The 26,730-nt window shown below is 39.7% G+C and overlaps 1 protein-coding gene across 1 annotated transcript in view; it reads right to left on the bottom strand.

Moving 5' to 3' along the window:
• OTC (ornithine carbamoyltransferase) overlaps positions 1 to 26,730 on the bottom strand; it is a 60,644-nt gene that overhangs the window by 5,742 nt on the left and 28,172 nt on the right. The window contains exons 5-9 of the mRNA XM_032426679.1: positions 12,538 to 12,691; positions 10,507 to 10,629; positions 4,113 to 4,166; positions 3,883 to 4,032; positions 1,274 to 1,411 (exon numbers count right to left, since the gene is read on the bottom strand). Coding sequence (XP_032282570.1) covers positions 1,274 to 1,411; positions 3,883 to 4,032; positions 4,113 to 4,166; positions 10,507 to 10,629; positions 12,538 to 12,691 — 619 coding nt within the window. The remainder of the gene's footprint in view (positions 1 to 1,273; positions 1,412 to 3,882; positions 4,033 to 4,112; positions 4,167 to 10,506; positions 10,630 to 12,537; positions 12,692 to 26,730) is intronic.

The raw sequence follows: 26,730 nt of genomic DNA, 5'->3' as shown, positions 1-26,730 counted from the left end.
TGTATCTACTCAAGTCTTAGAGCCATAAGTGAACAATGTGCAGTGGAAGCCACCCTCTGGGAGATTAGATCTTCTGGTCTATTTGCAGGTGGGGGTATCTGGTTCTGCTGGGGCAGCGATAATGGGGTATCTGGCATTTAGTTTCAGGGGTCTTAGGTACCAGGCTTTGGGTAGCTGTGTCAGTGGTGTTTGGCTACTAAAGAACCACAATGTTGTTGGGCGATTGTCCTGCCTATATTTCTGAATATGTGGTATCCAAGAATGATTTGCTGCACCGTCTTTCCCCAGAGATTCTGGGCACTGCTAAATGTCTTTTAATAAATTCCTATATTATCTTTTTATCTTTCCTTGAGTGGACTCTGTTTTCCAGTAAGACTCCAGCTGGTACAAAAATTGAGATCAGTTAAATCAACTAAAAATGAAAAAACAGTGGTACTAAATTATGGCACTTGAATATCAGTTTTCTAGAGAAGAAGGTGATGTTTGGAATATTGTAACACACAGATGTGAGGTTAGTATTTCCTAGAATAGCAGTGATGAAGGTGAAACTTATGTTAAGGGGACCAGTATTTTTTAAGATTTGTTGCAGTTCTCAAAATGTTCAATACCTAAAACAGATATATCTATAAGCCAAAGTCAAGTAGAGAACCAAAACAATGAGCTAGGTAAGTCATGAAAGGAAGAGAAGACAAAGGAAATACAATTTCTTTGAACACTCATTTTGTGCCAGGCACTGAATTAGGGACCTCTATAAACATTAACAATGGGATTGTAAGATAAGAATTACACAATATAATGGTTGGCAGGCAATGGTGGCTGGCGTTCAGGCTGATCAAGAGCAGTCAGAATTTTTATTAAAATAGATATATTTGGAGGCATCTGGGTGGCTCATTTGGTTGAGTACCCGACTCTTGATTTCAGCTCAGGTCATGATCTCAGGGTCATGAGATTGAGCCCAGTGTGAAACCTGCTTGGGATTTTCTCTCTCCCTCTCCCTCTGCCCCTCCCCCCTGCTCTCTCTCTCTCTAAAAAATAATAATAGAATAGATATATTTGGAAGGAGATCAATTTTACACCATTAAAAACATAATATAAATGCTAATAAGCAATAATAATCTATTATGAACTTTCTGGGAAAAAAATAGATGCCATATGAGCAAGTCATGTAGGTGGATAATCTCAGTTGCTTATTATTTACCAAAAGGTATGAATGACTAAGTTAGGGCCACACAGAGAACCCCTTCTTAGTCTCCATTCCCCATTTCTTGCTTACCATGATTGTCCACTTCCTGTTTTCAGCCTCTGGGAATACTAGTGATCGTGGAGAATAAAACACTTCATCATCCACTTCTTCTGGCTTTCTGGGCAAGCAGTGTAAAAATGTCCAGTCAGAGGCAGCAACTTTAGCAGTCTAAAGAAGAGATCGGATGAGACTGTGTTTTGACTAGCATATGCGGCTATCACATTTGTCTTCTTCAATATTTAAACACACATATGGTGTGGAGTCAGAGACCAAATGCAAAGGGAGAGATGAGGCAGAGTGGTGGTTTAAATTCAAGGCACCAAAGGGAAACGTAAATGGTACTTTCAACTTATGGAATTTTATAGCCATTTTTTTTGATTTGGGAGATCATTACTCCAAATTAAACCACTAACTCAGTTTTCTGGTTCTCTGTCTAGAGGGATTGTGGACATTTCAGTAAAGAGTTCTATCGGTACAATATGTGGCTGATAGCAAAAGTCACCCATTATGCCCCAATATATTTTAAAAGTCACTTTTATGGGATTATGTTATATTTTGAGCTTATCTCCAAGTTACGGTTTTTAGCGGTTGAAGCACACTTCATCACTAATTAAAACACTTTTGAAAGAGAGCGTGCTGAGATAGGAGTGCATTAAACAGGATTATGGGCACTATGCACCAGAGGTTTCCTTCTTAATGCAAAAGTCCTAACAGTTTTAATTTTCTCCAGCCATTAAGTCCTAAAAGCTACATTTTTCCATCCATTTCCATTGTTCACTTACAGATTCAAAACTGCATTCCCTCATAATTTCTTACCTCAAAATTACTGCCTTTGTACTAAAATTTTGTTTTACTTCCCATACTTGTTCGAGGTTCAGAACCTTCTAAATTTCTAAAATAATGGCAAAGTAACATGGGAAAGGAATAACATTTGAGTCAGTCATACATCAGTGAGATGAATGTCCTTCAAGCCTGCAGTCCCAGCACCACAAAAATGCATAAGGTTGGTCAAGGCAAGTACGAGATAAACCACAAGGAGTTTAGAATTTCTCCATGAACGTATTTGCCACATATATGACAAGGGATTAGCCATAATGTATAAATAATTCCTATAACCAATAATGGCAAAAAAAATAGAAAATGGGCAAAGGATAGGATAGCATTTTATAGAAAAACAGATGGAAATGGCCAGTAAACATGAAAAGATGTTTAGCTTCACTAGTAATCAAGGAAATGCAAAATTTAAAAAGCATGAGATACAGATTTTAAAAATTAAAAATGTAAATAAGAATAGAAAGAGTGTGGAGAGTATAAACTATAGTTTAATAGTATAAATTATCAATTCTTTTTGGATGGCTATTTAGCAGCATTTATCTATTTTAAAAAGTATATACCACTTTACCCAGAAATTATTTTTCCAGAGATCTATTCTCCAATAATACTTGCACAAAGAAATATGTATAAGGATCTTCATTGCAGCATTGTTTGTAATTGGGATCATTGGAAATAGCCTAATTTATCAACATAAAACACAGTCCACCCAGACTTTGGAATTTTATGCAACCATTTAAAGGAATGAAAAATATCTAAATAAATGGACAAGAAAATCTAAGATTTGTTAAGTGGGAAATGTAAGTCAGAATAATATGTCTAATATGCCATTTATGAGCAATCAATAGTTGTGTGTGTGTATGTGAAGGCATATATAAATACACGGAAAAGGTCTGCAAAGAGATGCATCAAATTGTTGAACAGTGGCTCCCTCTGGGAATAGTCACTGTTGAAGGGATGAAGGAAAGACACTTTCACTTTTTATTTTCCAAACTTCATTCTATTGACATGGATAAATAAGGAGCTTGTATTTATATATTGCTTTATCAATGAAATATCTATTGTGTTTGCTCAGTCCCTTTCTCCACCAAAACAGACTAGCTGCTCTGCTGATAAAATCCCAATGTACACTTGCCTGGTAGAGTATTCCTCCAGAAGAGCCGTTCTCCAAGTGTGACCCGGGAGCAGCAGCATTGCAGTTCTTGGGTCCCACCTCTGACCTATTAATTCTGAACCCCAGGGGAGTGGGGTCCTGCCGGCTGTGTATTAACAGCTCCAGGCAATCCGGAGGCAGGCTCAACACTGAGAAGCATTGCTTCGGATCTTAATGAAAGGCATCAGAGTAGATGGGATTCCCCTGGGAATGAATGCCCTGGAAGCAGTAAGCAAAGCTAAACCGGACTTGAGAGTCCCTAACAACTAGAGGCAAGGACTAGCCTGAAGAACATAATTATGCAGCTTTTCTTAGAGGAGAAATCAGAAGAAACTGCATGCAACAAAAGTAGCAGTGTCTCTAGATACACACAGAGCAAAGCACTCCAATGCCTCCATGCCTCCATTGCTGTGAGAGGGAAAAGCTTGCTTCTCCCTTCCGCCCGGGTTGCAAATTCCTGCATCCAGGACAAAAGTGTCTTTCCAAAGGACATAGCTAAGCTTCAGGAGGAGAGAAATCCCTGGAGGATGCAGTCAGCGAGTCCTTTATAGGGAAGGAAAGGACAGTCAGCTGTCTCCAAAGTGAACGAGTGATTAGATGGTTCGGCCCTGTATGAATGGAATTAATGAACCTTCAGAGAGGCATCAATTTGTACCTTCATTGTAACCTGGTAACCTTGGAAAGCCTGGAGCCGCTTTTTCTTCTCCTCTTCTTGTCCCATGCTTATCCACGTGTCTGTAATTAATACATTGCCTCCACGAGCCGCTTCCAGTGGATCATTCGTCAGCGACAGCTTGGTGCCGTTCTAGCATACACAAGCATGCCAGTTAAACCACTTCATGGGACAGAGAAAGGCCATTCTAAGTTTACATAAAAGGAGCATACCTCCTTGGCATATTGCTCTGCCAACTTGGTCACACTGGGATCTGGCTCATAACCCTGCAGAGGGAAGAATTCAACTATTATTTAGGCAATTGTTTTGTATTAGGCTGTCTTATATATGCATTATTTTACTCTCAACAGTATTCTCGCTGTCCTTCAAGTTGTAGCTCAGCCGCCTTCAGTAGAATACGATATTTACATCTAGAATTCCAAACCTTCATAGTGCTTTTGGGAATTTAACAAGGTAACCAGCTGCCCCATCTTTCTCTTATTATCCTTGACTTCTTTAATTAGCAAGATAAACAGGGCGTGGTGCTTTCCAGCTCTCCGTAGTGCCTCTTCTCCTTCCTCTAATAGCGTAAAAGGATTGTATACATAATTCTACAAGCTGATGCAGTTTTGTCTCCATCTTTCCACGAGCTGTGTGGGTTTTTTGTTTTGTTTTGTTTTTGTTTTTAAGATTTATTTATTTTTTTTGTAACTTGTTTCTCTTTTTATTTTTTTATTAACATATAATGTATTATTTGTTTCAGGGGTACCCATCTGTGATTCATCAGTCTTACACAATTCACCGCGCTCACCGTAGCACATACCCTTCCCAATGTCCATCACCCTGCCACCCGATCCCTCCCACCCCCCTCCACTCCAGCAACCCTCAGATTGTTTCCTGAAATTAAGAGTCTGTTAGTTTTTTTTAATGCTTTTTTGTCTGGAATGCTTTGCTCCACTCACTTCCTGTGGATAATGCTTTCAGGTCTCAGCTCAAATGTCTCCTTCTCAGAAGAACCTTCCCCAAGCACCCCAGCTAAATACTCACAGGCCACGTGGCAGCATTCTGAGTGCAGGGCGCGTGCTTTGAAATGGCATTTACACCACAAGTACGCTGGTTTTGCTCAAATATATTTGTTTGGGATGGTTTGGTGAGAGCGGGGTCGGGGCTTGGGTGAAGCACGCCAGGTGCCTGGGACACAGGGTTTAAGCAGGCCTGTCAGAGTCTTTGCGAGCACAAGAGGAGCCTTGCTTGCTTGGCCTAGTCTCAACTCTAGGTGAGGGGACGTTAGGGGGCACTAAAGCCCCCCCTGAGCTATTCCAGACCCCCCGGTAGCCCCGCTGCCTCCCTCCCCACCCTCCAACCTGTTCTGTACACAGCAGCGAGGATTGTTTTCTCTGAAGCCTGCAATGTTTACCACTTGTTCCTTAAGTCGAAGCTGATTAAGAGTCTCTCCCCCTGCCAACATTCCCTGTTTCTGTCTCTTTTAATTCTTCTCAACATCTTGCTGCAGGAAAGCCAATCTTATTGTTAGCGCCGTACATGTCTTGCCCTTTTCTGCCATCTCAGCCTTTCACCCTTGAACACCTCCCCCTGTCCCCTCCTGGGTGGCTTTGTTGGAACATGTCAGCTCTTCTTTTGTCAAACCTCTAGCCCAGCCTCACCTCTGGACCCTCCATATGGAGGTCTTGTCAGTCTAAACACCACAGTTATTCTCACCTTCCTCTATCCTTCTCATTTTCTTGAATTCTTAGCATTTATTATAAGTCGGGTTTTATAAATGCTCAGTGGAGCATTGTGGTGCACCCTGTGATATGCCATTCATATCCCCCCCTTCGTGAATAAAGGACTTATTCCCCCAGCTGCTGGGCGTGCTGCCAGAAGATGGCTTTCAGCCGCCAACCCTCTTTGGGCACTGCCTCAGCTGCAGAGAGCTGACTCATCCAAGGTCGCATCCCCTTCTGGGGCGGCCTACATTCAATGACTGATTGACAGGAGGGGATGGAAACTTGACTCCCTCCTCCCAACTTGGAACACCTCTAAATGGCCATCTCGGATCTAGAAGTCTCTGCAAGGTCAGATGAGGCTGTTGTTGGGCCTGCACTACGGCTTGGCTTCTTCCTCTGCCCACTCCTGCTTCCTTCCCTTCCCTTCCACAGATGTTGATCTCAAGGGCATGCCCTAATAAACATCCTGCACACCAAACTCTGTCTCAGAGTCTACTCCCAGGAACCTCATCCTGCCACAGGTATGTTCAGGTTCATTCATTTGAAACTGTGTCTATTTGCACACGACTGTCTACTGTAGTTCCTTCTCTCATTACAAAATTCTCAAAAGAAACTATGCATGACGCTGATGATGATGGCTGCAGACATTTTAGCACCCTCAAATAGCCATAAGTTCTGGAGCTTTTTTATCGGGATTTGGAGAAGGTAATTAATAAAGCTTTGCTAATTTAGTAACTAATGTTGTGACCATTCATACTAGTAAACATAAATGAAGAGACTTGGCCATTACCCCGTGTGCCTCCTGCCCTGAAAATTTAGCCTTCCCTCTAGAGAGCAGGTTTTATACTCCCTACATATAATCATTCTTACAGAAGGAATCAATAAGTACTTCGAGAACCAACAGAGAGGTTTGGAAATTAGAAAATCACCCAACCTTGCATGCACTGGGCCATGACTGAGAATACAAAGAGAAATTCTTTACTCACAGCTCAGCTTTCAATACTAAATCACTCATTGGCTTTTACATAAATCTTAAAACCAGAGGAAGAAGGTGATTAACAAACCCAGTTCAGTCTAAATATTCACTTAGAACAATGTTAAAATCATTACCATCAATAGTTTATGGAGCAATTTTACAGTCAAGGACAAAATTATGTTTTCTTGAACATGTAAGTTATTCTCAGTTGAAGAATGGGGAAATAGATTAATTATGGCCTTGGAAACTTCAGGGCTTCTTAAATTTACAATAAATCTCCTGGCTTTATCTTGAAAGAAAATAGGCCTACTTACAAATTAACTGAACAACTTCTGCACTATCAGACTTTCCCAAAGACTTTTTCAAACTTTTACTCCCACTAAGATTTAACAAAGTTTCAGCGCTCTCTGTCATTTAAATGAGTTTCTGCATAAGAACAATACTGAACCTACTTTGTAAGACTCAAATTTTTCCCTTTGGTGTTAATAAAACATCTCTGACACACCATAAAATGTTTAAATCCTATATTTTTCCAACAGAATAAAGCCTCTCCAGAAACATCTTCTAGCAGGGAACAGTTATTGTTAAGATATGTTTTCACTGTAAAAACCAAATGCAATCATAGTTTGCATTAATACAGAGCCTTTCTTCAAACTGGATTTGTAGTGACAGTGTGCTAACTTTTCCCATAAAGTGAAGAAGAACCGCCTTAAGCACATGTCGGATCTGACCCTTCATTTCCGTTTATACTGAATGAAAGAGAATTATCTGCTGTAAGAGTTTTCTCTCTGAGTCCCCACAGTTTACTATAATAGGGTGGTTTCTAATACATGCTATGGTCCGTGCCCGCCATTCCTTCTATGGCAAGTGTATTAGGTAGAATAGTATCCTCCCAAAATTCATTCTCAGCCAGAACCTCAGAATGTAACCTTACTTAGGAGGGTCTTCACAGATGTAATGAGTTAAGATGAGGTTGTGCTGGATTAGGGTGGGCCTACATTAACATGACTGATGTCCTCCTGTGAAGAGGGGCATTTGTATAAAGAAACACAGGCATAAAGGCAAGAACATGGAGGCAGAGACTGGAGGGATGCAGCCACAAGCCCAGGAAGCCTGGGGCTGTGGAGACAGACAAGGAGGATCCTCTCCTAGAGGCTTCAGAGAGAGCGTGGGCCCTGCCACCATCTTGATTTTGGACTTCTAGTCTCCAGAACTGTAAACAATAAATTTCTGTTGTTCAAAGCCACCCAGTTTGTGGTACTTTGTTATGGCAGCCCTTGCAAACTGAGGCAGCAGGGCGCATTGACTCAAACTGGTTCAGCAAGAGCACTAGGGAAAAGTATTTTGTTTCCTTTTTCTTTGGCAGGAGGCAGCGGACAATGCCGGTGCTCTACCCAGGTGCCATCCTAGGACTCCTTTTTATAGCTTTTGCTCCCTCTCCCCTTTTCAATGGGCTTTTAACAGCACTTGCAGCTCTTCCTCAGAAGACAGCCCTCTGGCTACCCAGCTGCTTTTCCTACCAAAAGTGCCAGGGGATTTACCACCCTACCTCCCCTTGCTGCCCTTGACCAATGACTGGTTCAAAGGATGAAAGCCCACCTTCGGGGGCACGTGGGTGGCTCAGTTGGCTAAGCATCTGATTCTTGATTTTGGCTCAGGTCATGATCTCAGGATCCTGAGATCGAGCCCTGCATCGGCTGTCAGTGTGGAGCCCGCTTGGGATTCTCTCTCAGCCCCTCCCCTCGCTCGTGTTCTCTCTCTCTCTCTATCTTTTTAATAAATAAAATCTTTAAGAAAAAAAAAAAAGAAAGCCCACCCTCCTTGCCTCAGGTTGAGACAACTCTGGGGCATAAGTTATGCTCCTGAGCTCACCTGTGGGATCAGGCTGAAGCTTCCTTCTGTAGGATGGTGCCTGACGTGGCACAAGCGTGACCAAATCATGCCGGTTTGCCTGGGAGTCTCCCGGTTTTAGCACCGATTGTCCGATGTTCCTGGAAATCCCTCCATCTTAGGCAAACCGGGATGGTTGGTGACTATAAATGGCCCTCTTGCTTAGATTCTTCCCTTTCTCTGTTCTTCTCCTATTCTCCTACAGGTTTTCCTTAGGAGTACTTCTTTAATAAATCACCTGTACACAAATCCTCATCAAATCCCTTGTGGGGAACCCAGCCGAAGACACTGATGCAGGAAGGGGTGAAAAGCACATGAAAGCCTTGGGGATTTGGGTATTTCCTACTAGAGAAGTTCAGCCATTAACCCACATTGTGTAATTCATGTTCCTGGTGATTGGCAAATAAACATCTCAAACTCAAGAAGCAGAAGCAGGGAGTGATTTTTAGGCCTGACATATTTGCCTCTGGATGTCTTAGCTTATCAGAGTGAACCCTCACACTCACTACTGAGATAACAGCAAACACATGCCTGGCCAGAAACACACTAGTGCACAGTAATTGTGAATAGTCATCTCTTAATGAGAGGGCCAATTCTATCTTTCACTTTGTTTCTGAAGCAGTCTCTGTTTAGGGGAGTTTTCCCTTTAAAGACTCCTGATTGGATATTAGTAGCCAATCAGAAACATAATGGGGAAATATTCAGTAGTGATGGGGTATTTTATTTTATTTTATTTTATTTTATTTTATTATGTTATGTTAATCACCATACATTACATCATTAATTTTTGATGTCGTGTTCCATGAGTCATTGTTTGCGTATAACACCCAGTGCTCCATGCAGTACGTGCCCTCCTTAATACCCATCACCGGGCTAACCCATCCCTCCACCCCCCTCCCCTCTAAAACCCTCCCTTTGTTTCTCAGAGTCCATAGTCTCTCATGGTTCGTCTTCCCCTCCGATATCCCCCCTTCATTTTTCCCTTCCTTCTCCTAATGTCCTCCATGCTATTTCTTATGTTCCACAAATAAGAGAAACCCTATGATAATTGACTTTCTCTGCTTGACTTATTAGTGATGGGGTATTTAAAAGGTTCTGTGGGGATCCTTCAGGACTGGTTTGTGTATGAGTCTCTTGGAGGGTTAATTTTTGTCCTCTAAAATGCCTATTTATTTTGTATGAGACTGGGGGTATCTTAACATAGGGCTTCTCTTTGGGGCATCTATATTTTTTATTTGGGTGTATTTATTTATGGATTTATGTCATTTTGTAGGTAAAATATAAACATGTTAAGAAATTCAAACCATATAAAAGGATATACCATGAAAATAAATTCTCCCTCCTATCTCTGTCCTTGAACCTCCCAATTCCCCTTCTCAGAGGCAGCAACCATTACCAGCTTCTTACATATCAAAAGGGTTACTTTGGACCCATGAAAGAAGTCATGGCTCCTGTACGTGCTGTGTGAGATTAGCAGCAGAGCAGGAAGTATATAGGGGGCATTTTCACAGCCGCCTGGGACTCAGATTTAAAAAGCCGCAAGGCTGCTGGAGTTGAGTTTTAAATATAAGCTGGTGTAGATGCCATCACTGTGACCTTCACACCAGATTGACATTTTTCTACTAAATTGCAGTATTAGAAAAATGACAACATTCTCTCCATGCCTTGGGAATTCTCTGCTGTCTGGATTTCATTGCTTTCTTCAGCCTTTGTGGTAGCAGTGCACAAGGATGCCAGTCATCATAATGGCTGGTTTCAGGGCAGTCAGAGGGATAATTCAGAGAGGCTTTTAGGAAAGCCTCACAGATGAGAGGCATCAGCCAAGATGGGAAATGGGCACTCCAGAGGAAATGGGCACTCCAGAGGGAAATGGGCACTCCAGAGGGAAATGGGCACTCCAGAGGCCACGTAGCTGTAATAGTAAGGCTGGTAACATAGCTTTAAGTTTGTGGGCTCACCTGTGCTTTCCTTGAATGGAAGAGAGGTTGTTTTCATTTAAGAAGGGCTTAGTGTCAAGGCAGAAAGTCCCCCTACCTTTGGAGTAGCCGCCTGAAGGTGCATCCCAAATTTTGCAGCACTCATCATGATGGAATGCAGAATGTTGTTCCCATCCCCAATCCAGCTGAGGGTGAGGCCTTTCAGAGAGCCATAGTGTTCCTAAGAGGCAAGGGAGGAGAAGATTACATCCAGGAGGAAATCCACTTATGTGAAAAAATTATTAAGGCTAAAATAAAGGAAACAGTCTTCACCTCATTTTTAAAGCTTTGTTGGAATGAATAAACTACTAGGTTTTGGTTGGTTTTTTTTTTTTTTTTGCATTATACAGAGCAATTCAATACATGAATGTACAATCACAACAAATAGCAAAACGACTTAATATCTTAAACCATGACATCATATGAACTCATACAGAGACTCATAGTTTCATACATTTCAAATCTGAATCTTTGTTGTATTCATTCATTCATTCATTCAACAAATTGAGTGCCATCAATGTCCAGAGGCTTTCCTTGGCCCTGGAGAGAGAACAATGAAGAAAGGAGACCAAAAAAAAAAAAAAATCACTACCTTTATGGAGCTTACATTCATTGGTATTAGAATGGGGAAACAATGCATCTGGAACAGTGGAACATGGTGTCTATGTTTGCATTTATATAAAGTTAAAAAACATGCCCATTAATATTCTTGATTGTTTACAGATATAGACATGTGTAGTTAAAGTATAAACACATGCCTGGGAATTATAAATACAAACATCAGGATAATAATTTCTTTGTGGGGTGAAAGGAAATGGAATCAGGGAGAGTTACGCAGTAGGCTTCAACTCTGTTTAAAAACAAAAAAATCCTAAAGTAAGATTTGACAAAACTATGTAATGGGCACAAGGGTGTTTGTTTTATTTTTCTTGAACTGTCTGTAGGTTTCACAGATTTTATATATTCATAAAGGTAATATTTTAAAAAGAGAAAGGCTAAGCAACTTTGAGATACAGAACTACTACATGGCGAACCTTGGATTTAAATCCAAGTCCATCTGATTTAGATGCCATGTTCTTAATAAGCTGCTATTTATTCATTCAACTACTGTTTTGAGTATCTTCTGTATCAAGGCATTGCACCAGGTCCTGCAGGGGACAATATGGTGAATAGGAAATTTTATTGTCCTTCAACAAATTTGTAATCTAGTAATGATGAAGCCCCAGGGGGAAGCATTAAATTATCTGGCATATATGTAAAGCCACAGCTGCAAGCAGCCACTTGGTATCTGACATTGCTGTGTCATCTTCTCTGCATGAATCTTATCCTCATCACCAAAGAGTTCCATTTCATTTTGAGTTTAACTTCACATTAATATGTGTGTGGCTTATTCAAATAAGGAGAAATATGGACCTATCCAGTTTTCCCTGTCTTTCCAGGACAGTCCATCGACACAGAAACCATGGTTGTCAGGATTCCTGGTGGCAAGACCATGTAGATTGGCTGTGGCAAACCAAATGAGATGAATATTTTCAAAGTTATTCAAGTTTCTAATTTAAGGGGACATGGCTAAATTTGCCTCAATTCTATAAATTCTACATGTTCTTAACTCCAGTCTCAAACAATTAGTTTATTAAAATGATAGAAAACGACCTCCTTCTCAGAAAGTGATCTGGTAGTTGACCATTTTGAATATTCAAAGCATACTCTGCCAGTCTTCACTCCCAAGCCACAGAGCCGGATACATGTAGGGTTAAAAAAGCTTTTCGATTCTGTATGCACCAGCATTCTCTATTCATCCATTGTGTTAAATATGTCACCAAAAAGCAAAATGATTGAGAGAAGAGGGGTTTGGGGGGGCTGCTAAAAGAGGTTGGGAATTGAGTTGTGAACAGAAGGATCTGATGATCTGTTTTTTAAATGCCCCGTCTCCCTTGGAGATCTAATATTCACACATATGCTATAATTCTTTGCCAAAATGATATTTGAAAACAAAACAACAATACCATGATTTAAATCGTTCCATTTAGAGCTAGTCGGGAACAACTTATTTATTTTGCTCTTGTGTAAGGCAAACAAATAAGCCAACCTGGAGCGTGAGGTAATCAGCCAGGATCTGGATAGGATGGTACGAATCTGACAGCCCATTGATGATTGGGATGGATGCTTCTTTAGCCAGGGTATCTAGATCTGATTGTTTGTACACTCGAGCCAGCACTGCATCTGTCATGCTAGACAACACACTGCAGGAAACCAAGAAAAGATCATCTAAGTTAATCATGCTTAATAATTCCTTCTTTAAACATGATCTCAAACAGGAATAAACGCTAATAAATGAGAATTTTTACTAAGTTACAGCTACCTATCAACATGACAGATTTAAAAGCTAATATTATGGCGCCTGGGTGGCTCAGTTGGTTAAGCATCTGCATTTGGCTCAGGTCATGATCCCAGGGTCCTGGGATCCAGCCCCACCTCAGGGCTCCCTGCTCAGCAGGGAGTCTGCTTCTCCCTTTCCCTCTGCGCCTCCCCCCATTCGTACTCTCTCTCTCATACTATCTCTCTCTCTCAAATAAATAAAATCTAAAAAAAATAAAAGCAATATTAAACATGTAGTCATTATAGAAGCCAGATGTTGTTCCACTGATCTCATCCAGTGACCACTGATTTTACTACTTTTTACAGAGATAAGAAAACAATTGTGGGCCTAACAAGTTATGATGATGAATTATAATCGATAAGGGGCAGTTGGTAAACTTAAAAGGGACAACACAAAAAACAAGGTATACAGAGAAACATTAATGACCTGGCATGTGGCTCATTTTCTTTGACATCATCCCCCAGACGTGTATACATTGTAAAATTGAAAGTACCTGTGTGGCAGCCATGAAGGTACACACGCAGATCGCCGCACCAGAGGAAACCTTCTGGGAGGAGTCCCATTAGCGGACAACTCCCAGCTGCTGTACTTTTGGGATACGCTGTAGGGTTTCCACTAAGGCCACGCTCCCCCCACGCTATTCCCAGCCAATGGCTGAGCCCAGTGGGGGCACCAGAGCAGAGCGATTGTGCCTGACATGGGGCTGCTCCAATGGGCAGTCTTTGCTCTGAGGTCCCCCACTGGCCTGGCCAAGGCTTTCTCAGAGCTGTGCTGCAGTCTCAGGTTCTTTTTACCCTCCTCCTTCTTCCCTCTTTTCCCTTCACTGGGGTAGGACCTGCATTGTGGTCTGAAGGCTTTCCCTGCCTACTCCTGCTTCCTCCCTCCTTCATCCTTCACAGTTCTTTTGCCCTATAAATCTCTTGCATCTCTAATTCCATTTTGGAGTCTACTTCTCCATGAACTTGAATGACACAGACCACAATAAACTCCTGTAGGGGCCAAGCCTGAGAAGGCATTCAGCCTTTGTCCCTGCACCCTGTATAGCTATCAGCATCTCTGAAAAAGACAGAAAGTATTCAACATCGTAAACACAAAAATCCACCAAAAAAGCAACACGAACCAAATCATGGCTGTGAATTCAAACAACACACAGAAAGATGGATGTTTTTATTCTCATTTTATGGCTGAAGGACCTGAGACACAAAGAGGTTAAGAAACTTGCCCCAGATCACACAGCTAATTAAGTTGGAGGAGTTCATACTCAAACCAAAGTCAATTGAAGTCAAAAGTCCATGTTCTTGGGGCACCTGGGTGGTTCATTCGGTTGTGTCTGACTCTTGGTTTCCACTCAGGTCATGATCTCAGGGTTGTGAGATTGAGCCCCACATCAGGCTCTGTGCTCCGTGGGGAGTCTGCTTGAAGATTTTCTCCCTCTGCCCTTCTCCCCACTCGTTCTCTCTCTCTCTCAAATAAATAAATCAATCTAAAAAAAGTCCATGTTCTTACCATTACAACACATTGCCTCAACTTTGCACATGAAAATATCTGGAAGGAAAGCCTGGGATCCAGATTTTAACTTTTTTCCATGCATCAGAGTGAGGGTGGTTCCTCAGCTAAGTCTTCAACCTTGCAAGACTAGCAAAGATAGCCTTTGGTTTAAAATCTTGGTTTCTTATTATTTAAAGGGAAACCTCTACAACAGAGGCTTCTAACCATTCCAGTTTTAAAGAATTCTTTTTAATGACAAAAAAATTTGGAAAGCCTCTCATGATAGTAGTTAGAGTAAATATAGTCATGATTATAAACTATCTGGTTTGGGGTTCTTATTCTGGTTCTGTAACTTACTAGCTGTGTGACCTTGGAAATGTTATTTAATTTCTCTGTGACTGAGTTTCTTCATCTTTAAAGTCATAATAATAATATCTATCCTATTGAGTTATGAGGATTTCATGAGATTACCTATTTAAAGTGTCTAGTACAATGCCTTATTCATAGTAAGAGATCAAAAAAGTAGTAGATATTATTACCATGTCAAAAGAAGCTGTAACTCAACACCAAAAAAAAACCCCACAAATAATCCAATTAAAAAATGGGCAGAGGACCTGAATAGACATTTTTCCAAAGAAGATATACAGATGACCAACAGACACATGAAAAGGTGCTCAACATCACTAATCATCAGGGAAATGGAAATCAAACCACAATGAGGTATCACTTTACACCTGTCCAAATGGCTAAAATCAAAAACAAAAACATGAGAAATAATAAGTTTTGGCAAGGATATGGAAAAAATAGAATGCTGATGCACGGTTGGTAGGAATGCAAATTGTGCAACTACTGTGGAAAAGAGAATGAACATGCCTCAAAAAGTTAAAAATAGAATTACTGTATGATCCAGTAATTCTACTATTGGGTACTCACCCAAAGAAAGTAAAAACATTAATTCAAAAAGATATATGCACCCCTCTGTTTACTGCAGCATTACTTACAATAGCCAAATTATGGAAGCAACACAAGTGTCTACCAATAGATGAATGGATAAAGAAGATGTGATATATAGATATATATACACACACAATGGAATATTACTCAGCCATAAAAGGAATGAAATCTTGCCATTTGCAACAACATGGATGGATCTAGAGGTTATAATGCTAAGTGAAATAAGTCAGAGAAAGACAAATACCATATGATTTCACTCATATGTGGAATTTAAGAAACAAAACAAATGAACAAAAAATAAAAGAGACAAACAATAAAACACTCTTAACTACAGAGAACAAACTGGTGGCTGCCAGAAGGGGAGGTTGGTGGAGGGATGGGTGAAATAGATAAAGGGGATAAGAGTACACTTATCTTGATGAGCACTGAGAAATGTATAGAATTGTTGAACCATTATATTGTACACCTGAAAGTAATATAACACTGTATGTTAATTATACTTGAATAAAAAGATTAAAAAAAATTTTTTAATGCATAAAAACTAAAGCTAGTATATATTCAGTAAGGTCTTCATAAATTTGTATTTTAATTATCATATATTTGGAAAATGAGTCCCTCTTATATATCTGAGATATATTATTTACCTCAATCGGTAGAAAACTGTTGGTGCTTATAAAATTCAAGAACCACTAAAAAAGCTCCTTGCCCCCAGGGATTAGAGAATTAAATACTGAAAACCATTTCCCTATAACAATATTCACATTTTTTTCAAATTTTCATAGATTTCTCATACCCATAGTTCCCAGATTTTCAGATTTCATGGATCAGCACAATTTCCAAAAACACATGGAGATCATAAGATTGCCAACTTTTTGCTTAGCAAATTAGGGGCATAAAACAACAAGCAATTATACACATATAATATGTTAATATCTTCATTTAATAAAAGAAAGGGCATTTTAACGCCAAAAGAGGTATGAATGACCTAATCTGAAAGAATGATCCTTGAAATTGAATTAAATTAGGTTAGGAAATTCACTATATTATCTTTATGTTTCTTATTTGACCACTTCTGACGAAAACTTCCAGGGTGCCTGCGTGGTTCAGTCGTTAAGTGTCTGCCTTGGGTTCAGGTCATGATCCCAGGGTCCTGGGATCGAGCCCTGAGTCAGGCTCCATGCTCTGCGGGAAGCCTGCTTCTCCCTCTTCCACTCCCCCTGCTTGTGTTCCCTCTCTCGCTGTCTCTCTCTCTCTGTCAAATAAATAAATAAAATCTTAAAAAAAAAAAAAAAAAGAAAGAAAGAAAACTTCCCATGGCAGGGCATCAGTGGAGGGGTCAAGATTTGGAATCCAGTGCTCTTAACTATCTAAACACATTGTATATTGTAGCATGAAAGAGGTAAATGAAAGAGCCACTTTAGAGTTTCTCTTGCAAAACAAATGATGTTTGATGGATGTCTAAGACGGGTTTTCAAATGTTTGCTGCATATAAAAGTCACTTAGAGAGTTTTTTTTTTTAAATTCTTGGTGCCCAGACCATAATCTCTATCAATTATTGTCAGAAAAATAGAATCTCTAGGGATAGGACCTAGGGATCAGTATTTTTTAAAAACTTTCCAGGAGATTCCAATGTGCATCCAAGGTTGACAACCAAAGCTAGCACCTCACTCCTCAGATCAACAGCATCACTATCACCTGGGAACTTGTTAGAACTGCAGAAAAGAAAGAGAGAGAGAGAGAGAGAAAGAGAAAGAAAGAAAGAACTACAGAATCACAGGCCCCATCCAGAAACGAAAGAAAGAACTGCAGAATCACAGGCCCCACCCAGATTTACTGAATCAGAAGCTGCATTTTAACAAGGTTTCCAGGTGATAATTTTCATGTTAAAGTTTGAGATGCCTAATAAAGACAGAATTGAGGCCACCATATTTTTAAAAGTACCATCCATTCTTTTCTTAGAACCCTAACCAGGCCAAAAAAAACTACCAAGAGATGGCAGCCCACAAAAACAGGATTTTGTCCGTAATCTCTGGTAGGGAGTGCTTTCTAGTTCAACTGAAGGAAAAAGGCATCTGAAATCCTAAGAAGTGAATAATCCACTCCATTAAGGCCTCCCTCATTAGAATAACCAGGCCCTGAGCCATCTGATGACCAATGGCAATGTTTCCCAAACTTTGGTGTGTATCAGAACTAAATAAAAAACTAATAAACTACAGAGGCCCAAGCTCCTGAAATAGGGGAGAAGTCTGGGTCTTTGTACTATTACCAGGTTTCCCAGGTAACTCAGATAACCTTACAAACGTTGAGAACCACTGTTCTAAGGCAAAAGCTTTATGTTAAAAGAATTTTAAATCTTCTTCCTTTTCTTCAAGATCTTAATAAAAATTGCCTCCCCAGTACAGATATACTGATGCTTCATGGTATGGAATGCAGGCTTTTAACTCTATCATGACGAAGTCACTTAGATGAAGGTAGATATCCCACTAAGGTTTATAACTGTAATCACTTATCAATTCCCTATTTCAGAAGAATTGGTTATCTTTATGATACCTAAAATCCTATGAGAGAGAGATGTAGAGGAGTGTTTGACTGGAAAGGACTTCTTTAAATATGCATCACTTCCTAAATTGTGTACCAATAGGATAAAAAATAATCTGGATTAACCATTGCAGTTGACCTTCTAGAATCTCAGAAGGGAAGTCCGATTTTACTTCTATTGTAGCTTCTCAAATAATTTTAGGGAGCTAGAACCATGGGCCTCCAACCTCTTACTGTTTCAAGAATTTACAATGTATTGGTGAGTTTTGCTAGATTTAATGTGTATTACATGTAAATGTTATCTTAACCTCAATGATAAGGAAACCAAGGCCTTGCAAACCTTGAAGTAATTAGAGCAAGATTAGGAAAGAATGCAGAAAGATGAGGCTGAAAGAGGGAGACATGAGGGGAGCAGTTGGAGAAGTCAATGCCCTATAGACATGAAGTTTTCAAGATGATTGAAAAAGGGCAGTTGTGGTTCCCTCCCTTGAACAATCCCAAGAGCTCTCAAAGCAAAGCAGCCAAAAGGCAAGCATACATTTACTTGCCCTGTTTATAATATGGACTTGGTATCCCAGGAAACTGTATGGTAGAATCTTATGGGAGAGTACCTGGTCTGTTTTACTGAGGTTCATGACCTTGACTACCCATTAGGATCACCTCTGGAGGTATAAAAATCCTGATGCCATATTCTACCCTTTGGAAAGTTAAAGCAGAAGATATGGTGGAGAATTCACATCGATATTTTTAAAGCTTACCAAGTTATTCCTATATGAAAACAAGACTGAGAACCATTGTCCTCAAAAATAGAGAGAGAGGAGGTGGGAGGAGAGTGGGATATTCTGCTGTGAGATGGAACAATGGAGAGGCAGAAAGTCTTAGTAGTCGCTGAAATCCCATAGTATAAGAAAAGTAAGAACTAACAACATGATATGCTATACTGGAAAGAACAAGATCTTATACACTTATAAAAGAGGTATTTTCGGGGCGCCTGGGTGACTCAGTTGGTTGAGTGGCCGACTTTTGATTTCCGCTCAGGTCATGATCTTGGGGTTGTGAGATCGAGCCCTGCCTCAGGCTCCACGCATAGCATGGAATCTGCTTGAGATTCTCTCTCTCTCCCTTTCCCCCTCCGTGCACTTGCTCTCTCTCTCTAAACAAATAAATAGATAAAATCTTAAAAAAAAAAGACGTATTTTCCTTTCAGCTCAGTCGCTACCAGGAACAGTCCCATGGCAGCAGCAATAGCTATAATCTTTTCCTCTTCAACACTTCTAAGTATCCCTAGTGCCCAGAATTTGGTCTTAATATTGTTCTATTAAGAAAAAAAAAAAAAAGGAAACCAGAAACTATTACAGGATAGTCGATTCTATGTCCTTAGGCTGGACAAAATCAGTATAAATCTATAACACCCTGTTGTTCCCAGGAAGCAAAAGCGATTTTAAAATGGTAGAGGCAGTGCTAAAAGGAAAAAAAATCAACTTAAAGAGGCTCCCATTTGTCAAGTTGTGATCACCTACAGTAATAAAAATCATCAAATAAAACAAGTTGCACTTGTAAAAGTCCATCATGCTAATAAAGAGTTAATACAAAAAAATGTACAAAAATATAATTGTAGTATCAGTGAGGAATGACTATTACCATGTACATTTGAATTTATTTACTAAGTAAGGTGTTTATATATAACTATATATACAGATAGATCTTTTATGGGTTCCTGTTAAGTATATTTCTTTTTTTTTTATGTTCAGTTAGCCACTGTATAGTGCATCATTAGTTTTGATGTAGTGTTCAATGATCCATTAGTATATTTCTGTTTATAAAGCATAGATACATACCATTTTTAATGTGTGTAAATCACAAAGAATTACATTAACTTATAAGCCAAATTCCTAGAAATGGTAGAAACTAACATAAATGAGCAGATGCCATCAGCATTGTGGTTTTATATAAAGTGAAGTAGAAAGGGAGTCTAGCAGTTAACTAGCACCAGTTGCCATATACAGTTTCCAATTAGAAAGACGATACGACCATTTATTCCAAAATAACTTAGTTAACTGTCCTGAAGAAGAATCTAAATTTTCAGACTCACCTTCCTGCCTCCCTGGGAATAAAACTTCTTGATGACCCGACTAATTATAAAACAATGTCATTAAGAAAGGCATATATTTTAAAATATCCAAACCAGGCCAGGTTAATATATCATGAAGAAATTGCAGTGGGTCTGCCAGAGATGAAAAACAAAGAAAATAAAACCTAAAGGATACCTTATCTTTTAATTTCTGTGAAAAGTCAGAATCTGTATGAAAAAACTAAAATCAGAATCCTATGGTAGACAGAGTCCTGCCCCACCCAAACATGCCCATGTCCTCATACCCAGAACCTGTGATTAGGCTACCTTAGATGGCAAAAGGAATTTTGTAGATATGATTAAATTAAGGGTCTTGAGACAGAGAGATTATCCTGGGGTGGGCCCAATATAATTACAAGGTCCTCATAAGAGAGAGGCAAGAGGTCAGAAAAGAGAGAAGATGCTAGCTAGCTGTGCTGCTGGCTTTGAAGATGGAGGAAGGCTGGAAAGGGTAAGGACTTGAATTCTCCCCTGGAGCCTCCAGAAGGAACACAAACCTGTGGCCTCATTTTAGACATCTGACCTCCAGAAGTATGAGATAAAAATTTGTGTTGTTTGAAGTCACTTAGTGTGTGGTAATTTGTTAAGGCACCAATAGGAAACCAATATAGATCCATGCTAAAAAGTGAAAGTGATGTGCTAAAAATATATTCAGCCTAGTGGCCAGCCATGTGAGTTTAGTTCATCTTGAACTACCACAACCCAACCAAAACTGAGTGTTCAGCAATCCACTTAACCTGCATTCCCTACCCTCCTGAGATACTCTTTTTTTTTTTCTTCCCAGTTTGGTAAAATTACAGAGATAAGTCCTGAAAAGGTGTCAGAGTAGTCTTTTGTAGAATTCCTGACAAACCAGCAATGTAGAGAAGTTTCAATTCCAGGGCCATATAAGGATAAGAATAAAAGTAGGGATAAGAATGTAAAACAACATCTATGATATTTATAGCGTGGTGCCCAGTTTTGTTGTTAAAATATTAATCAGCTCTGTAATCAATGGGCTATTTTATCTGTGTCTTTTCCTTTTTACAATGTTCAGAGCATCCAAGGAAATAAAAAATGCTAGGCTTGTGATTAAGTTAAATGTTTAAAAGCATTTGATTTAAGTTTGCAATCGGTGTTTAAACGGTTGAGGAGACTTGTTTTGTTCATTTAATATGTATTTGATTTATTGGTTAAGTAGTATGTGACTGTTTAAAGCAGTTGTTCTGAAACTTGAACACACGTCAGAATCACCAGGCGGGCTTGTTGGAACACAGTCGGTTGGGTTTCTGATTCAGTAGGTGTGGGTTGGGGCCCCAAAGAACTTGCATTTCTAACAAACTCCCAGACACTGCTTATGCTGCTGGCTTGGGGACCACACTTGGAGAACCACCAAGGAATGCTAGCTCTTTTATGTTTAAAGGAATGCCAAATGCTTGATAAATTCATAAGATTAATATTTTGGACTGTCAACAAAGTACAAAAAGTAGGGTCCATGGCTTTAGGCACAGAAAGCCCTGTGGACATTCAAGCATCTCTGGGCAAAAGGGAGTACGACAAAGCTTGATAGAAAATGCCACTTCTATCCTTCCACCACAGAAGCTGAAGGTGAAATAGAATTAATGATACAAGGGGCAAAGGAACAGCTCCCAGATTGTTTTCACACTGGAATCACTTATGGAAACAAAGAGAATAAAGACCTTTACTTACTTGGTTCTATTATTTTGTCAATGATGCTGCTTTCTACTTAATGTTTAAAGTTGCTATAAATCATAAAGAAATTACCACTCTTATTTTTCTTCTTCCAGGTTACTAAAGATCTTTTTAAAACAAACAAACAAACAAACAAAAAACCTTTTCACTGGAAACAATGACAAAGCTATAACTAGAGCTGGTCTTACAGAGCCATTAACAGTAATCTGGGCTTTCTATGCCTCTCCATCAATTTGAAACCCCAGCTTTAAGCATTGTAAGAGCTGAGTTATATGTGCTACAAATGAAAGGCTGACAAGTTAAAATACTCTTTCTAGCTCTATAATGACTTGATTTTTGTCTCTTTTCATTTCCATTGAATATATAGAGTTCTGTTTGCCACTTGGTGGATTCCTGCAGCTTTGTAGACAATCTTGGGCCTCTGTCAACGATGGTAGCAAAACAGCTTTTGCAAGATCCAAATTACCCAAAGTTAAAGTTTCTCACATGTATCAGTTTCCTCTGAATGTTCAATGGCCAATATTAGGGTTTATAAAAAACAATCCACAAGTTAAAACATCTATTCAACTTGATTTTACTTAAATGTTTAAAATGTGGTCTATTCCCCCTACCCCTACCCCCATCACCTCTTTTCTGAGGCATAGGACTTTAAATGGAAAGATGGGTCAGGAGATAAAATGTTAACGTTGATTATTTCAGGATGATGGCAGTATTGGTGGTTCTATCTATATTTTTCTATCTCTTTTAGTATTTTCTACCAAAAGGATGATTACTATAATAACCAAGGGAAAAAACCTCATATCATTCAAAAAAGAACATTTCTTCCAAACATGATTTTGAAAGTAATTGAGAATGAATTAAGGCTTCTTTGAGCAATGGCTAATTCTTAGCCTTGGTGAAGAAATGTACAAGATGAGCCTGGAACATTTTGCCATATCAAAAAACAAGGGAGTTATCAAAGCCTGATAGAGTTATGTCAAAATGACCCAGTAGCCAACTTGAGGATGGATCACATTGGCCAAATATGGGGTAATTTGAGCAACAATAAGAATAATAACTGCAATGAATTGAAGCCTTTGAACATATTAAAAGTTCGAAACTCAAAATGAGTTTACAAAGAGATGAAAGAACAGAAGAACATTGACAGGAGTCATAAGACCAATTTCAAGTTAATGTAGAAGAGAACTCTCAGGCAGTTTGTATAAACTCTTATCAGAACAGTCAGACTGCATAAAAATGAGACAAGATCGCACGGTATGTAGAGTGCCCTGATAGTGGATATTTTCATGTAAACTCGAGGACAATTTTGAAGAAATGGTGTGGAGGAGGCATGAAAAGGATGGCTGATCTAAATAACCCATAAAGACCTTTCTGACCTCGAATTTCTATTATTCTTTGATATTTTTACCTTTGGTGTAAGATCAAAACTTTTTTAGGAATTAATTAAAACCCCCAGAAGACCAAAACAAAACAAAGCAAAACAAAGCAAAAAATACCGTAAGCAAAGTCCCCCATGGCCCCAGGAAGGCCTGATGCAGAGTCTATGTGGTTGGGTGAACAGACACTAAAACAAAACAAACACCCCCAAAACAAAACAAGCAACAAAACAGAAAAGAAAACATCAATAGTGTCCTGGGCCAGATCTTAAGAGCAAACATGGATACTGGTGAGATGGACAATCATACAATAATCCTGATGCTGTTAGAAGTTGAATTGTTCTTAAATGTATTGGAACGTGGTGAATGTGTTGCAAAAGCCAAAAGCAAACGGAACTTGTATTCTCATGGGGTCCTGCCACGCATTCTTCCTTTTGTCCTTATCCTGCCTTGAATCAGATTGTGTGCCCCCTAAATTCCAGTTTGTTATCAGTGACACCTCCAGTCAGTTGAATAGCTGACTGGCGAGCAGTGGGAGGAATTTTTGGCTATGCATAATACCACGGAGAAATCTGTTATTATTAAAAAATGGATAGTTCCTATTTTTATTTTTTATTGAAGCAGGCCAAGGCCTTAGAGGAGGCAAAGACTTTATCCCCAAAGTAAATTGGTCAAGGAATAAACTGGTTAACTGAGTCTCCCTCCAGGATGGAGAATATTCCAGTGCTCTGATATCTCTACCCAGGTTATAATTTTAGTTATATCAATATAAGAACAATGAGGACACAAAATAATACCTTTAGCAAACGCAGATGGGCTCCTCTCAAACGGGCTGGTGTTAGAAGAAATCCAGGGATGTTGAATAATTGCCACATGCAATTTATTCATGAAAGCTTCTATAATGGCCAGATTATTTTGACTTAGGTATTAGTGCCTAGTTTTGAGGACCTTAGGGATAAATGGATAGGGCATAATGGCATTGACAATGACCTCCTCAAAATGTGCTATAGGAATTTCAGTGTTGGGTCACTGTAAGCTGACTATGAGACCACAGTGATGTCTCGAATTAAATTAGAGCTCTACTGAGATTGAATCAGGCCATAACTTGGTTCAGTCAATATTGCTCGAATCTATTCTGTGTGCCTGTCCTTTATAACCATTATGTCATTCATCCTCATGTAACTCATTGAGATAAGTATTTGTATCTCCATTTTACAGCTGAGGAACCTAAGACTCAGAAGCAACTAGTCCAGTGTGGTATGAGTTGTGACTTAAACTGAAGCCCAACCTTGCTTCAAAGCCCCTGCAGTTTACACTATGGGAAACTGCCTCTATACTATGAAGAGTCATAGTTCATGTTGTGAAGGACTGAATTTTGTTACCATTTACCCAAGAACATAAAACAGCCATGCCTGCTAGCTTTTTGGTGACCTCTGTAAAGATTCATGGAGATACCATATTTTCAATTTATAGATATATCAATTTATTAGTATCTAATTAGGTGCAATATTTTAAAACGTTTTAGTAAGAAATCTAAGATTGCCTTTTTCGGTCTTAATATCACTTGTATAAATACCTTCAATAATAGTATTCCAGCTTTTTTAAAACATTCCTTTCAATATGATAGTGGTTCACTCCTTCTCTTGAGGACTGTGCTCATCCACAAATCCCTCTATAACTTCCATTATTTGAGCTGTCAGAATGACTATGATTTGAAACCTTTCCATGCTGTTGCAGGGGCATGTGGATGTGTGATTGTGTAGTGGGTTGAATGGTGTCCCCTAAATTCATATCCACCTGGAAACTCAAAATGTGACCTTGTTTGGAAATAGGGTCTTTGCAGAGGTAATGAGTTAAGATGAGGTCATACTGGAGTAGGGTGGGCCCTACATCCGATAACCAATATCCTCATAAGAAGAGGAGGGGATACACAGAGACATACAGAGAAGATGCCCAGGTGAACATGGAGGCAGAGTTTGGAGGGATGCAGCTACAAGCCAAGGAACACCAAGGATTGCCGAGAGCCATCAGAAGCTAGACAAGGCAAGGAAGGATTCTACCCAGAGCCTTCAGAGACAGCATGGCTTTGCTGACACATTGATTCTGGACTTCTAGCCTCCAGAACTGTGAGCGAATAAATAATCTCTGTTGTTTTAAGCCACCAAGCTTGTGGTCATTTGTATGGCAGCCCTAAGAAATACAGTAGTTTCTGCTGATTTTCCTTTCTACTAGTTTTACATTGGTGGAACACATTTTAGCCATTGGTACTGTAAGTTAATTATGTCTATAGGGAAAGTAGTTAGAGTAGAACAAGGTTACACTGTTTGGTTTTCTGTGGAGCCTTTCATACACATCGTTCCTGAGGCTGCGTCACTAGGTGCTGTATGAAAGTGAAGATGAGTGTAAAGTTATTATACCCCTTTCAACGGCGGACTCAGAGCATTAGGCACCAACAGCCATCATTATGGAAGACACAGAAAGCCTCGAATGTGGAGAGATAATGTCCCACTGCCATTGCGAAATTCCATCCAATTTTAAACTTCCAAGGAATCCATGATCTCAGTCATGCTAAGGTGTCACTTCTGGGTGTCACATCTAAAAGGACAAGCCCAGAGTGAAGGCTTAGAGGTTAAGAGTGGGACTCTAACCCCAGTAGAGCACCAGAGAATTGCCAAAATCTGAAAACGCCCTCAAATCTGAAGCAAATTTAAATGAAAAAATACGTATTTTTTGTGTCTTATGATATGTTAGGAATGGAAAAGAATTGCTAAGAGAGACTTTTCAAAAGAGGGAAGTGAGCAATGATTGATTCTGTCTGTTGGGAGCTTGGCCCTACAGGGATCCACACTGAACTGAGGAAACAGTTTAATTCTTGAGGCTCTCCTTCCGTGGATGCAATATATACTCCCTTACCAGTTAGAGTGTATCTAGGTAAAGGACATTTAGCAAAATCCAGAAGGGATGAGAACCCAGCAGTGCAAAACATGAGTTAACACAGCAGTCCTGAGATGGCTGTTTTTGAAAGACCTACTTACAGGGTTGGCCCTTGGCTGGCATCTGGGAACTTGGTCTTCTGGAGGGTTTCCACCATTCTTGGAAATAGTAAGGATGGCTCACTGCCTAAATTGTATAAATACTATGGATTATACCGAAAACTTCCCTTCCTTCTGGGAGTCTAGAATTTGGGTTTATGCTAGCCTGAGGGTGCCTATGTCACCAGCCCTCAATAAAAATCTTGGGCACTGAGTCTCTAATAAGCTTTCCTGATAGACAACATTTCGCATGTGTTGACACAACTCATTGCTGGGGGGAATTAAGCATGTCCTGTGTGGCTCCACAGGGAGAGGACCCTTGGAAGCTTGTGCCTGGTCTCCCCTGAACTGGGCCCCATGCACCTTTTTCCTTTGCTGATTTTCCTTTGTATGTTTTTGTTTGTTTGTTTGTTTGTTTGTTTGTTTTGGTTTTTTTGGTAATGGATCTTAGCCATTAGTATGACCGTATGTTGTGTCCTATGAGTGAGCCTTCCTAATGAATTCTTGAACCTGGGGGTGATCTTAGGGAACCCGACACACCAGCTCTTCCACAATATCAGCCAACAGCTCCATCTCAGTGCTCCCCTTATTCCCCATTAGCACCCTCAGATTACACAATACTGAACTCAGACTTAGCTAAGGAGAATTTGCCCACAATATTTTGAAGAGTGGACAGGTTTTATTCTTGTAG

Source organism: Phoca vitulina, unplaced genomic scaffold (genome assembly GCF_004348235.1).
Source record: "Phoca vitulina isolate PV1807 unplaced genomic scaffold, GSC_HSeal_1.0 scaffold35, whole genome shotgun sequence".
Lineage (NCBI taxonomy): Eukaryota > Metazoa > Chordata > Mammalia > Carnivora > Phocidae > Phoca > Phoca vitulina.
This window is presented reverse-complemented; position numbering and strand designations above follow the sequence as displayed.